The sequence below is a fragment of the Chaetodon auriga genome, chromosome 24 (assembly GCF_051107435.1).
Source record: "Chaetodon auriga isolate fChaAug3 chromosome 24, fChaAug3.hap1, whole genome shotgun sequence".
Classification (NCBI taxonomy): Eukaryota; Metazoa; Chordata; class Actinopteri; order Chaetodontiformes; family Chaetodontidae; genus Chaetodon; species Chaetodon auriga.
In genome coordinates, this window is record NC_135097.1 from 5,964,877 (window position 1) to 5,976,894 (window position 12,018).

The 12,018-nt window shown below is 44.0% G+C and overlaps 1 protein-coding gene across 2 annotated transcripts; it reads left to right on the forward strand.

The window, feature by feature from the left end:
- Positions 1-219: 219 nt before the first annotated feature.
- On the forward strand, positions 220-11,803 carry pik3c3 (phosphatidylinositol 3-kinase, catalytic subunit type 3). 2 transcript variants are annotated; one of them, XM_076725330.1, is made up of 25 exons: positions 220-612; positions 1,989-2,177; positions 3,021-3,164; positions 3,314-3,443; positions 4,610-4,696; positions 5,355-5,450; positions 5,583-5,654; positions 5,732-5,836; positions 6,298-6,390; positions 6,511-6,696; positions 7,014-7,144; positions 7,540-7,621; positions 7,786-7,853; positions 7,939-8,044; positions 8,280-8,396; positions 8,639-8,770; positions 8,965-9,093; positions 9,372-9,441; positions 9,628-9,692; positions 9,784-9,868; positions 9,965-10,039; positions 10,122-10,290; positions 10,732-10,822; positions 11,021-11,146; positions 11,455-11,803. In XM_076725330.1, the coding sequence occupies exons 1-25, from the start codon at positions 548-550 to the stop codon at positions 11,467-11,469; spliced, it is 2,628 nt and encodes an 875-aa protein (XP_076581445.1). In that variant the 5' UTR covers positions 220-547; the 3' UTR covers positions 11,470-11,803. The 2 variants fall into 2 exon arrangements, with proteins under 2 accessions (XP_076581445.1, XP_076581446.1); XM_076725331.1 differs by having other exon boundaries at positions 7,789-7,853.
- Positions 11,804-12,018: the final 215 nt, after the last annotated feature.

Genomic DNA, 12,018 nt, shown 5'->3' on the forward strand with positions numbered 1-12,018 from the left:
ATAGGATTAAAGCACATTATTTTCGTATATAATAACATTTCTGATTGTTAAAGGAACGCTTTGTCAACCTGACACTCTTCGGTGGACTGTCCCTTTAATAGGCTTGCTTTAAACCCCGCCTCTTTTCTACTTCCTCTTTTATTCCCTCAGACTCGACAAATCGATAAACTATCCAATGATTTCACTCTCTGTTTCCTCAATCCACCCGCATCGAGAATCGATTACTTTAACCTGGCTGCCGATTTCGGTTGATGCTGTGTTGTGTAGCTATCAAAAACATCAAATCATGCCCGGTGAGACAGCCGTTAAAATAATGTCTTTACCGTGAACACAGGCGCTCAGAGTGGTCTTTTTAAACTTGTGTACAGAGTGAAAACGCAGCTGACCGAGTGAGCAGGAGTTTGAAGAGGCTTCTGAGGACTGTTGTCGTGCTGAGCCGAGGCCTTGTCGCAAACCCAACCGCTCGCAAAGTCTCATATAACCGTCCGGGATTTCATGTTGAAGTCGTCAGGTTTTTGGCTAGAATTTAGTGTTTTCCCGTCGGAAGATGGAAACTGATAAATTCAACTATGTCTACAGCTGTGACTTAGACATCAACGTCCAACTGAAGATGTAAGTTGTGAACTTAATGAGTCGCTTTTGGTCAAGTGGTCTAACTAATCGATCTTGTGACTTGACAGGATGCTTGCTGTGTTTTCGATGTATGTGTGGCTGTTCGTGTGTGGACTAAAAGTCTCTCATTTCCACTTGTTTTTGTCTGACTTTAAGCTTCAAACTATGTCATAACCGAAAGTTTATCACATTTTAATCGAACAGTCAACGCTGAATGTCACTTGTCGTTACAAATCCCACATTGATGTGTTTAAATGTGTTTAATCTGACTTCGCACGGAAACAACTGTCAATTAATCCTTTAGTTCAAAGACAGAAAATTATAACCAACAATGTTTGACTGTTGGTTGATCATCCTCGTCAACTAATCATTGATCAAGCCATAATATTGAGTTTTGCTGATTCTTTGTGATTTCTAATGTGCTGACAAAACAAAACAAATCTAGGTTTCATTACTTAAAGATATTTACACAAACGGATTAATCGATTACTGGAGAATAATCTAAAAAAGTTGGGTAAAACATGAATGATTCAGTGGGATCATTTGCTAATTAATTTTGACATAAACTCAATTGAAAACAACACAAAGACAGCATATTCAGTGTTCATCAGCTTCATTGATTTTTGTAAATATCTGTTTAACTTTCAAACAAGTTGGGTCAGGAGCTGCTAAAGACAGGGAAAGATGTGGAATGCTCCAAAAACACCTGTTTGGATCATTCCACAGGTAAACAGGTGAGAGTATTGCGATTGGGTGTGAAAGTGAGGTTCACCACTTTGTGAACACATGATTGCGTAAAGTTTGCTGTATGATGTTCACTTTCCTCTGCGTGACTCAGGCGTATCTTCTTGTTCAGGACACTTGATCTGAAAGCACAGTCGTCTCCTCGCTGAAACCATGTGCGCAGCTCATGAGTCTAATTATTGCACTTTAATGGTCTAATTAACCAAGCAGCTGGGAAGTGTTTCCAGCTTTTCTCCAGTGTCTCATCTGACTCACAGCAAATGTCAGCTTTAATGAAACACATATTAATCATCTTTAATCATGGCGTCATTCTCGTTATAGTGTTCAAACTACATTAAAGTGCTTTTTGTCACATTAAGAACAAAAGAAAAATAACGTGTAGATTAAAGAATCTATGGAAGTCTGTTGATGCTTATTTGCTGATATATGTTCATGTTTTTATTTGTCCTTATATTTCTTTAGTGTGTTACATATTAGAGGATGACACTGTTAAGCCAACAGCACAAGCCACAAAGAGAAAGTACACAAATGTTGGATTGTTTGTGAGAGGACAAGTCGGTGCACTCTTAATAACATCAGCAAACAGCGTACTTGTTTTTCCCCCTTTTCACCTCCTCTCTCTCCTCTTCCAGAGGCAGTTTAGAGGGAAAGCGAGAGCAGAAGAGCTACAAAGCGCTGCTCGAAGACCCGATGCTGCGGTTCTCAGGCCTCTACCAGGAGAACTGCTCGGACCTCTACGTCACCTGCCAGGTGTTTGCTGAAGGAAAACCTCTCGCCCTTCCCGTTCGCACCTCGTACAAAGCGTTCAGCACACGCTGGAAGTGAGTATGAATCTGTCTTTTTCTGTGTGTTTTCTCTCATGGCCGCCACTGAATATAAAAGCACATCTGCATTTGTAATTCATTCTCTTTTTATGTCCTTTATTCTCAACTTAGAAGCATAAATGCAGCAAAGATTTTCTCTTTCACTGGAGCTTTTCAGTGTCTGTCAGTCCCTTTGTCTTCATTTGTGACATCAAATGAAGCAGATATCCCCCAAATCACACTAAAACTTCTCTGTAATGTTTATTAGAATATTTTCAACACAAAAAATGAATATCCCTCTCAGTTTTCCGACATGCTTCCTCCTTCAGAGCTGAAAAGATGCAAAGCCCCCTCCAATAATAGCAAATTGTTCTTCTTTTTGCGAGAGCGGTGGATAATTTATTGTCGTCCGTTAGAGGAAATTTGTTTCCACAGCCTGTACACTCATAAGAACAGTTAAGAAACCTCAATGAATCAAACTAACATAAAAACATAGCGACAAGGAACACAACACACTCTCAAGAACATGAGTCCATTTGAGTGTTCGTTCTACAGTTTGTTGAGGGCACAAAGCTCTTACTGTAGCACGCTTTCATACAGATGAGAGATCTGTATCTGCGGCCGGATGAGGGCTAAAGTGAAGCATGAGTTCAGGGGGTGGCTGGAGTCATGTGCTGGGGCGTGTGCTCTGCATGTAATAGCAGTGTGAGTGAGGGCTGGGAGGGTGGGAGGAGAGGGACCAGTGATTTCAGAGGGTGATTTTGAGGCATTTGTTCCTGCTGGTGACATTTCAGTTCCTCAGACATTTATCTCCTCCTTACACTCTGTACTCTTTGTGATCTCTGCTGCTGTCCTGTGCAGCTGGAACGAGTGGCTGCGGCTGCCAGTCAAGTACCCAGACCTTCCCCAAAGTGCCCAGGTGGCCCTCACAGTGTGGGACATCTATGGGCCCGGCAGAGCCGTCCCCGTCGGGGGAACCACCGTCACCCTGTTTGGCAAATACGGGTGAGTGTGACTTTTCTTTTTTACTTGTGGTTCGTTACAGCTGCTATAGGTAGTCACATCAAACACACCATGAAGGCTACAAGAACACACAAAACCAACAAAGAGACCCGAGGTGTGACTTTGAAACGCCTCCTTCTGTCGTCCTCTAGTATGTTTCGGCAAGGGATGCACGACCTGAAGGTTTGGCCGGGTGTGGAGGGGGACGGAGGGGAGCCCACTACCACACCAGGACGCACCAGCAGCAGTCTGACAGAAGACCAGATGGGCAGGCTCGCAAAGGTACAGTGCTGGGTGTGTGAGGGCAGGCTGAGGACTGGACGGGGGGGTGTATTAGCGTAGGCGAGGCAAGGTAGGAGTGAGGAGAAGCTGAGAAGAAAGGATGGAGGAAAGAGATGAGATGGAGGATGAACAAGAAACATTGTGCGTGCGTTGGAAACCGAGTGAAACCCTCCGATCCGTTTCTAAACCATCATCTGTTCCAGGGCCCTGACCTGGAGGTACTCAGTGATGTGAGTACAAGTGGAGGGGTTAGTGTTGGCAATGTAGAAAGTGGGCGTGTGTGTGTTTTTGTACTGTATGTGTGTGAAGAAGGCCTCGGTCCAAATGTATCTGCAAAGAATAATTTCAGTGTCGTCTTCTCTCCTCAGAGCAGTTCGGACTGTGTCAGGGAATCTCACTTTAAACGAACCTCCTTCATTAAATCCCTGAACGTTTTGAATTGCTCTCTGTGGGAAACTTGTACAAACCCATTCAGCGCGTTTCCAGATACATTTTGACCCGGGTTCCGGTGTGAACACCTGTCTGTCAAGGTCTCCGGCTGTGTTCTTGAAAGCATCACACACATTGGTTTTTAAGTTTTCTGCTGTTTTAGTGTATTTTGTGTGCATGTTTTTCTTGTTTATGTGGACATAAGAAAATGATGTTTGCCAACTTGTTGCAGCTTTTTGGAGGGGAGTTCATTTCATTTCAGCATCATCTGATTGAATTGTTTTTAATAATTTAATTCCTAAAACTCATCATTCCTATATCTTGTTTTTATTTTTTAATCCCGAGTGCAGCTGACTTCATCGTACCCCAACTGTTTTTTCTCGGCTGCTACCAGTTCATGTGTTGTTTTAGAGAGTACTAATTCTAACCAGCCGAGCTGTGGGCTTCCTGTTCATGGCCAAATGTGTGCTTACATTCCTGACACCCACACTGACTGATGAGTGGATTGGCTGCTGAGCGTGTGACCGGAGATGCTGGATTGGCTGCTTGCACTGGATTTGTGCATGATTGGTCGAGCTGTTTGCACATCAGCCACCACACTGTGAACAGTTCTGCTGCATCAGAACCTCAACCTCTGTGTTTTTTGTGTGTGTGTTTTGGTAAACCTTGCTCTTTTTTTTTTTGTTTCCCTCCCCTCTCTCTTCCTCCCATCTTCCTCCCGTTCTCTCTCCCTCCAGCTGACAAAGGCCCATCGACAGGGCCACATGGTGAAGGTCGACTGGCTGGACCGTCTGACCTTCAGAGAGATTGAGATGATCAACGAGGTCAGTTTGTTTAGCTCTTTTGTTCCTGAGTGGAAAAGACCCCTTTCTTCCACTCTGACATATCTCAACAAATGTGAAATGGATTTCCATGAAGCTTGGTACAGACATTCATGATGTCCAGAGGATACCAGCATTCATCCTCCCTTCAAGATAAACTCTAACTTTGATAAACCCTTAACTTTTCATCTGGCACCATCATCAGTTCAAAATTTTAATTTTTCTACTGCTTCAGTTTATGACTTGCAAAACTCAGCCTTGGCTGTACTTTGTGTTTAGTGCTAACCTAAGATGGTGATGATGGAAAACTATACACCTGCCACACATCAGATGTTGGCTTTGTCTATGTGAGCATGTTAGCATGCTGCCATCGGCATTTAGAGAGAGACACAGTTTAGCGGCTAGCTAAGAGTGCGAATACTTCATCATGTCATCAGAAACACAACATCAAATGAATGATAATTTTGCTCCATAACTGCTGGATGTGTAGTAGCCGTTTGCTAACAAGTTCACCATTTTAACTTAAAAAGTGACTTCTGCTGCCCCCAAGTGGCCAAAAAAAGAGTAGTTGCACATCATCTGCACATTCTCATTATTGTGTTTTACTATTTGTTGTCTACTGAGTTGAGTTTAAAAGTTTTCTTAATGTATGTTCCTGCAGAGCGAGAAACGCAGCTCAAACTTCATGTACCTTATGGTTGAGTTTCCCCGTGTTAAAACAAATGACAAGGAGTACAGCATTGTCTACTATGAAAAGGTACTTTCATATTTACAGTCCCATAATTGGGTGCATTCAACATGTAATATTCGTATAAAGCAGACAGCTGTCTGTACTGTAACAGTGTAAGGGTGCCAGCTGATTGGTGTATTTCCCTCTGTCCCCGCCCAGGATGGAGATGACGCATCACCCGTCCTTACCAGCTGTGACATTGTTAAAGTTCCTGATCCACAGATGGGGATGGTGAGATGACAGGCACATACACGTAAACACACTTGTGTTGTGTTTGCAGTATTATCCATGTCATGGTCTGTTTACAGGAGAACCTGGTTGAGAGCAAACATCACAAACTGGCCCGTAGCCTCCGCAGTGGACCCTCCGATCACGACCTGAAGCCCAACGCTGCCACACGTGACCAGCTGAATGTACGTAACTACAAGAGTTTTTATTTAAGGTCCACATATTGTGTGGAGTCACACAGTGTTCAACAGTAATACAGATGTAAAATAGACTTTAGGACCAGTGTGTAAGGTTACATTTGTGCGCTGATTGGGGATTTCACAGCTGCTTTGAATGTAACTCAGCTCAGTACCAGACCGAAGTGTTTTAACATACACAGATAGAAATACTCCAGGATCATATGTTTGGGTCTTCCTCTCAAGTGAAGCTCTTTGATTTTCAGAATCAGAGAAGAATTTCAAGACATTTTAACTCACAGATAAACCTGTGTGTTAGAGCACACACACACAGTTTGCCTCAGCTTTTTGTAGCTTAATATCAAAGCCCATTTTCGTCATAGCCCCCCTCCTTTATTACGCATCAGCTGTTGTAAGTGTAGATCAGTGAAATTGACTTGATATCTGTATGTCACTGTATGTACCAACAGATCATTGTGAGCTACCCTCCAACCAAGCAGCTGAGCTCTGAGGAGCAGGACCTGGTGTGGAAGTTCAGATACTACCTCACCACACAGGAGAAGGTGGGCGTGTTTATGTTCTGCTCTACTCAAGGCTTCTCAGGTTTCTATCGCAATCCTCCAAAGATTCACGGTTTATACTGTGTTCACTTCTTCCTCCTCGTCCTCCTCCTCTCACCGCAGGCCCTGACAAAGTTCCTCAAGTGTGTGAACTGGGATCTGCCCCAGGAAGCCAAGCAGGCTCTGGAGCTGCTGGGGAAGTGGAGGCCGATGGACGTGGAGGACTCCCTGGAGCTGCTGTCCTCCCAGTTCACCAACCCCACGGTCAGACGCTACGCTGTGGCCCGCCTGCAGCAGGCAGATGATGAGGTAGGCGTAGGAGGATGGAGGGGGGGGTCAGGAGGAGTGCGTGCTTGTGTGGGTGGAGGATGATGACTGTATTTATTAAACTTGTAGAAAAGTTGTTAGTCTCTTATTCCAACATTCATTAAACTCCATCAACAAAAATAGAATTGTAATACAAAATTTTAAGAGATCATTAACGAATTAATGACACTTAGGCAGAAAAGCTCCTGAAGTTATTTATTGATAAATCTGAGCTTTGAATCCAAAATATGAAGCACTTTGCAATGAACCCTTTGTTGCACCATCAGCACAATCATTCCCATCTCCTCCTCTCTCTCCAGGACCTGCTGATGTATCTCCTCCAGCTGGTCCAGGCGCTCAAGTACGAGAACTTCAGTGATATTCAGGGCGGCCTGGAGCCAGGCAGCAAGAGAGACAGCCAGGGGCTTTCAGATGACTCCACACTGGACAGGTCAGTGCTTGGATGAGAAGTCAGAGCAGCTACTCTGGCTGTGGATCGTGAATAACTCAACACTGCCAGCAGCTTTGACAGGAGCGAGGCACATGTGGAGGCTCTCTTGTGGTCAGTTGATGAGTTGTCACTAGATGTAAATTTAGCTCAGAAATTGGGAGAGTCCTTGCTGCTTTGCGGAATTTGATTATTTTTCTTTCAGAAGCTGTAGGGAACTCTTCGGGTGTCATGATTTTACTGGCGTAACTCTGCACGGGTGCAGCCAGAATCCCGAGCTGTCAGCTGGAGGTCGAGCACTGACTAAACCTTAGCGAACGCGCCAGCTCATCAGTTTAAGTTCATCTACTGTATGTTTATAATTGCCATGTTCTGTTAATGTTTGACTCTTTCTGTAGTTCTCAGATCCTGTCTGGCACATCTGGAGCTTCCACTGCTGCACCGAAGGGCAAGGAAGGAGCCGACAGCGAGAATCTGGAGGTACGCAACGCAAAATGTCACTGAAAAGAAAGCTCGAGCAGGAAGGAGCCTTCTTTAATCAGCACTGGAGCAGAAATTTCAAATGTAGTGATGTTTCCACAGAAAGGACAGGAAGAAGTTTTAGACTGGCACTGACACCTCACTGTGTCTGTATCTCTTTGCAGCAGGACTTGTGCACATTTCTCATCTCCCGTGCTTGCAAGAACTCCACACTCGCCAACTACTTGTACTGGTGAGTACAAATCAAAGCAGCTTAGTTAGTGAAAATGTACTTTGTGTTGATACATCTGTCAGCAAACCGTATGTGTCTTCATCAGGTATGTGATTGTGGAGTGTGAGGATCAGGACACCCAGCAGAGAGACCCTAAGACCCACGAGATGTACCTGAACGTCATGAGGAGGTTCAGTCAGGCTTTACTCAAGGTCAGGACGCTGTACTAAACCTTGTACTATACAGACATTTGGAAAAGAAAATCATCTAGCCCACCACCAGAAAGATAAATCCCAAAATATCAAAGCATCTTTTTGTCCCTCTGATTCACATGTGCGTTACAGCAGCACTGTCTGTATTGGTTCTGTATTGGTTTTTCGCGGCACTCAAAGATGCTTACTCTTTGTTCCTTCGCTCATTAATGCACACACTTCCTCTTCCCTGCAGGGCGATAAGAGTGTGAGGGTGATGCGGTCGCTGTTGGCCGCCCAGCAGACGTTCGTAGACAGACTGGTGCAGCTGATGAAAGCTGTGCAAAGGGAGAGTGGAAACCGGAAGAAGAAGGTAACAAGAGAATACCTGCACATGCAAAAACTTGCTAAACCTCGACAACATTTTAAATAAGTCAAAGAAGAAATTCTGAGTTTGTGTTTCTGCATTTTATTGTGCTCATAAATCAAAAACATGCTTTCATTACAGGCTATTTTGTGTTATGACTTGGTGTTGGTTTTAACTGTAACGACACATGAACACCCTGATCCTGCAGAGTTGTGTTAACAGCAGCCGTCCTCTCTGTGTGTCTGCAGACCGAGCGGCTGCAGGCTCTGTTGGCCGACAACGAGAAGGTCAATCTGTCAGAGATCGAGCCGATTCCTCTTCCTCTGGAGCCACAGATCAGGATCAGAGGCATCGTCCCTGAGACCGCCACGCTCTTCAAGGTACGGGAAAAATAACTTTCATCCTCATAAACCACTTTCTCATCTTCTCTGCACCTGAAATGCACCTTTAAATACAGAGACAACCACATTATTGAATTGTTATTATAATTTCTTTATGATTCACTTTGCTCTGCTCTGAAACCAGTAAACCTGTGACCCGTTGTTCACGACTCTTTTCCTTCCGTGTCGGTCAGAGTGCTCTGATGCCGGCCAAGCTGATCTTCAAGGCTGAGGATGGAGCCATGTATCCAGTTATCTTCAAACACGGAGACGACCTGAGACAGGATCAGCTCATCCTTCAGATCATCTCACTCATGGACAAAGTGAGAACACTCCTCTGTTTGCTGCTTCATGGATGGGAAATTCATAGATTTGGTGGTTATTAGCTTAATTTGATTAGACTGCAAGGCACTATTTTTGGCTTTTCTTTGTCAGCTGACAGAAGGGTTGCAGATCATGATAATGTTGTTAATCATGCAGCTCCGGTGCTGTGATCTTTGGTTCCACGAGTTGCTTCTCTTGCTTCCCTTAGCTCTTTTAATAATAATGTAAAAAGTCGTTTTTAATTGAACCTCTTGTGTTTTCTTTCTGGGGCGTATAGCTATTGAGGAAAGAGAACTTGGACTTGAAGTTGACACCTTACAAAGTATTGGCCACCAGCACGAAGCACGGTAGGAAGTCATAACCACTCATAAAACAGACTGCTGTCGAAATGGAATAAATACTTTGTGTTGTTCTATTTAAATAATAATAGCATATTTAGTCAGTGAAAGAACAGTTTAAAAAGGCAAAATGAATTGTTTTTAAGTGTATAAAATGGGTTTCTTACTGCAGAAATAATTCTATTCTTGCTCCAGGTTTTATGCAGTTTGTTCAGTCTGTTCCTGTTGCTGAAGTCCTGGCTACTGAAGGAAACATCCAGGTGAGCAGAAACAGTCAGGACGCTGCTTATATGTAGTTCTAGCTGACACACAGCATAACCCTCCCTGTAATCACGTCATGTATTTTAACAGAGCTTCTTTAGGAAGCATGCGCCGAGTGAAAAAGGACCCTACGGCATCAGCTCGGAGGTGATGGACACCTACGTCAAGAGCTGCGGTGAGCCGTGTTCTGTCGCTGTGTTCTTACCTGTAGAAAGCAATAGGTGATCCCAGCAGTCTAATCAGTGTTATCTGTCTCTCTGTGTCCTTCCAGCTGGTTACTGTGTCATCACATACATCCTTGGAGTAGGAGACAGACACTTGGACAATCTGCTACTGACAAAGACTGGTGAGACAGACGTTCTGTCAGATGCCGCTTCATTAACACAATACTTAATGGAACAGTCTCAGAATATCATCTCTTCATCCAGGGAAGCTGTTCCACATCGACTTCGGCTACATCCTGGGCCGGGACCCCAAACCGCTGCCTCCGCCCATGAAGCTGAGCAAGGAGATGGTGGAGGGGATGGGAGGCATGCAGAGCGAGCAGTACCAGGAGTTCAGGAAGCAGTGCTACACCGCCTTCCTGCACCTCAGGAGGTAAAGAGACGGCACACACAAATACACAAGTGAACAGAGATAAGGCAAGTGTGTAGCCTTTGACTGAAAGACTAATGTGGCTTTAAGCTGAGCTCAGACTACAGGAGTTTTGGCCCAATCACTGCATTTAATCAGCTTCCATTTTTGCTTGTTGAACTGTTAACTGCTATTCAAAATACGTATTTGTTTGTTTAAGCAGCCTGATTTTCATATTTCACTGACATGAACTTAAACCAAAGGCTGACATCAGTCTAAGAACCGGTAAACAGTCATGCATCAGATTGTATCTGATGAACTAAACACATCAGCACAAACCCCCAGCTACAAATAAAGGCCTCTTCAGAAGCATCACCCACAAAAAGGAAAGTTTCATCTCTGTGAGGATTAAAGCCACAACACACTCCCCCCACATTTAACCGTGGAGTTTCTCTGTTTCTCCAGATACTCAAACCTGATCCTGAATCTGTTCTCTCTCATGGTGGATGCCAACATTCCTGACATCGCCCTGGAGCCTGATAAGACAGTTAAGAAGGTAGGTTTTACTGAAAAGCAACTCCACCTTAACAGATACAACAAACTACTTGTCTAATTGGAGTTTGGATGTCACACCAGATTGATGGGGTTTCATTTATCAGGGCACTTTAGATGGAGACGCATAATTAACAGGCATATCTTGATTACTGTTAACTGCCTCTGATTGGGTGTATGAGTGATAGTTTTTTGCCTCCAGGTGCAGGACAAGTTCAGATTGGACCTGTCGGACGAGGAGGCGGTCCATTACATGCAGAGTCTGATTGATGAGAGTGTGGGCGCTCTGTTTGCTGCTGTGGTCGAGCAGATACACAAGTTTGCTCAGGTATGTGTACTCAGGGGGTTTCTGGACTTGCAGATGTTCGTCCAGGAAACCACATTGTTTCTTATCTTTAGCCCTGTAAAAATCATTCAGCTGAGACAATATGAGAAAATATTGAGCTTAAAAAGAAGTTTCACATGCACATTGTTTCTCTTCAGGGTTTGATGTTTCACATTTCTTTGATGGATTATCTGTCTAAACCAGCTTTCTTCAACACGAGATTTTAACCCTGCAATACTTTTAAAGCTTTTTATCTTTGAAAAACACTCAGCATTAATGTTAAAGATTAACAAATTGGGATGTGTGTCCAGTACTGGCGCAGATGAGCAGAGCAGAGAGGCTGCTGGGACGAGGCTGAACTGGATGGAACGTGTGCAGCACGAACACGCCATGGCGCGGCTCTGACCCGACTGACACTGCGAGTGAGCGAGTGAGTGACTGACTGACTGACTGTGTGTGTGTGTGTGTGTGTGAGAGAGGATGAGAGAAGGAAACTCAATGACACTGTTAAAAAGGCCAAGAATGCACTGCCAACCTTTACTGAAAGATGGCTAAACAAGGACACAATGTCTTGTTTACTTATGTATATATAATGTATATTAATTGTTAAATGAATGAATGAAATGTATGGCCAAATAAAAGATTGTTGATACAAGTGAACTTATGGCTTACTTTTTTTTTCTAAAAAAACAATTTCTAACGCAATGTGTCTTTTTCATCACTTTAGCCCAAAAAAGTGCTGCTATGGAGCGTTTATGGCGCGCAACATGTTTCTTAATTGAGCATTGCTGACCATCTGTGGACGGTCATACGGTCGATGCTGGGGGTAGAAACAAATCAAACCCCCAGAGGGTTGGTGAGTCACCGAGCGAGTG

Bases quoted from the DNA above. Each gene is read 5' to 3' on its own strand.
- pik3c3 (XM_076725330.1), top strand. From the start codon at position 548: ATGGAAACTGATAAATTCAACTATGTCTACAGCTGTGACTTAGACATC. The intron at 7,145-7,539 runs GTCAGTGCTTGG...CTCTTTCTGTAG, and splicing joins GATGACTCCACACTGGACAG to TTCTCAGATCCTGTCTGGCA. The intron at 9,094-9,371 runs GTGAGAACACTC...TGGGGCGTATAG, and splicing joins TCATCTCACTCATGGACAAA to CTATTGAGGAAAGAGAACTT.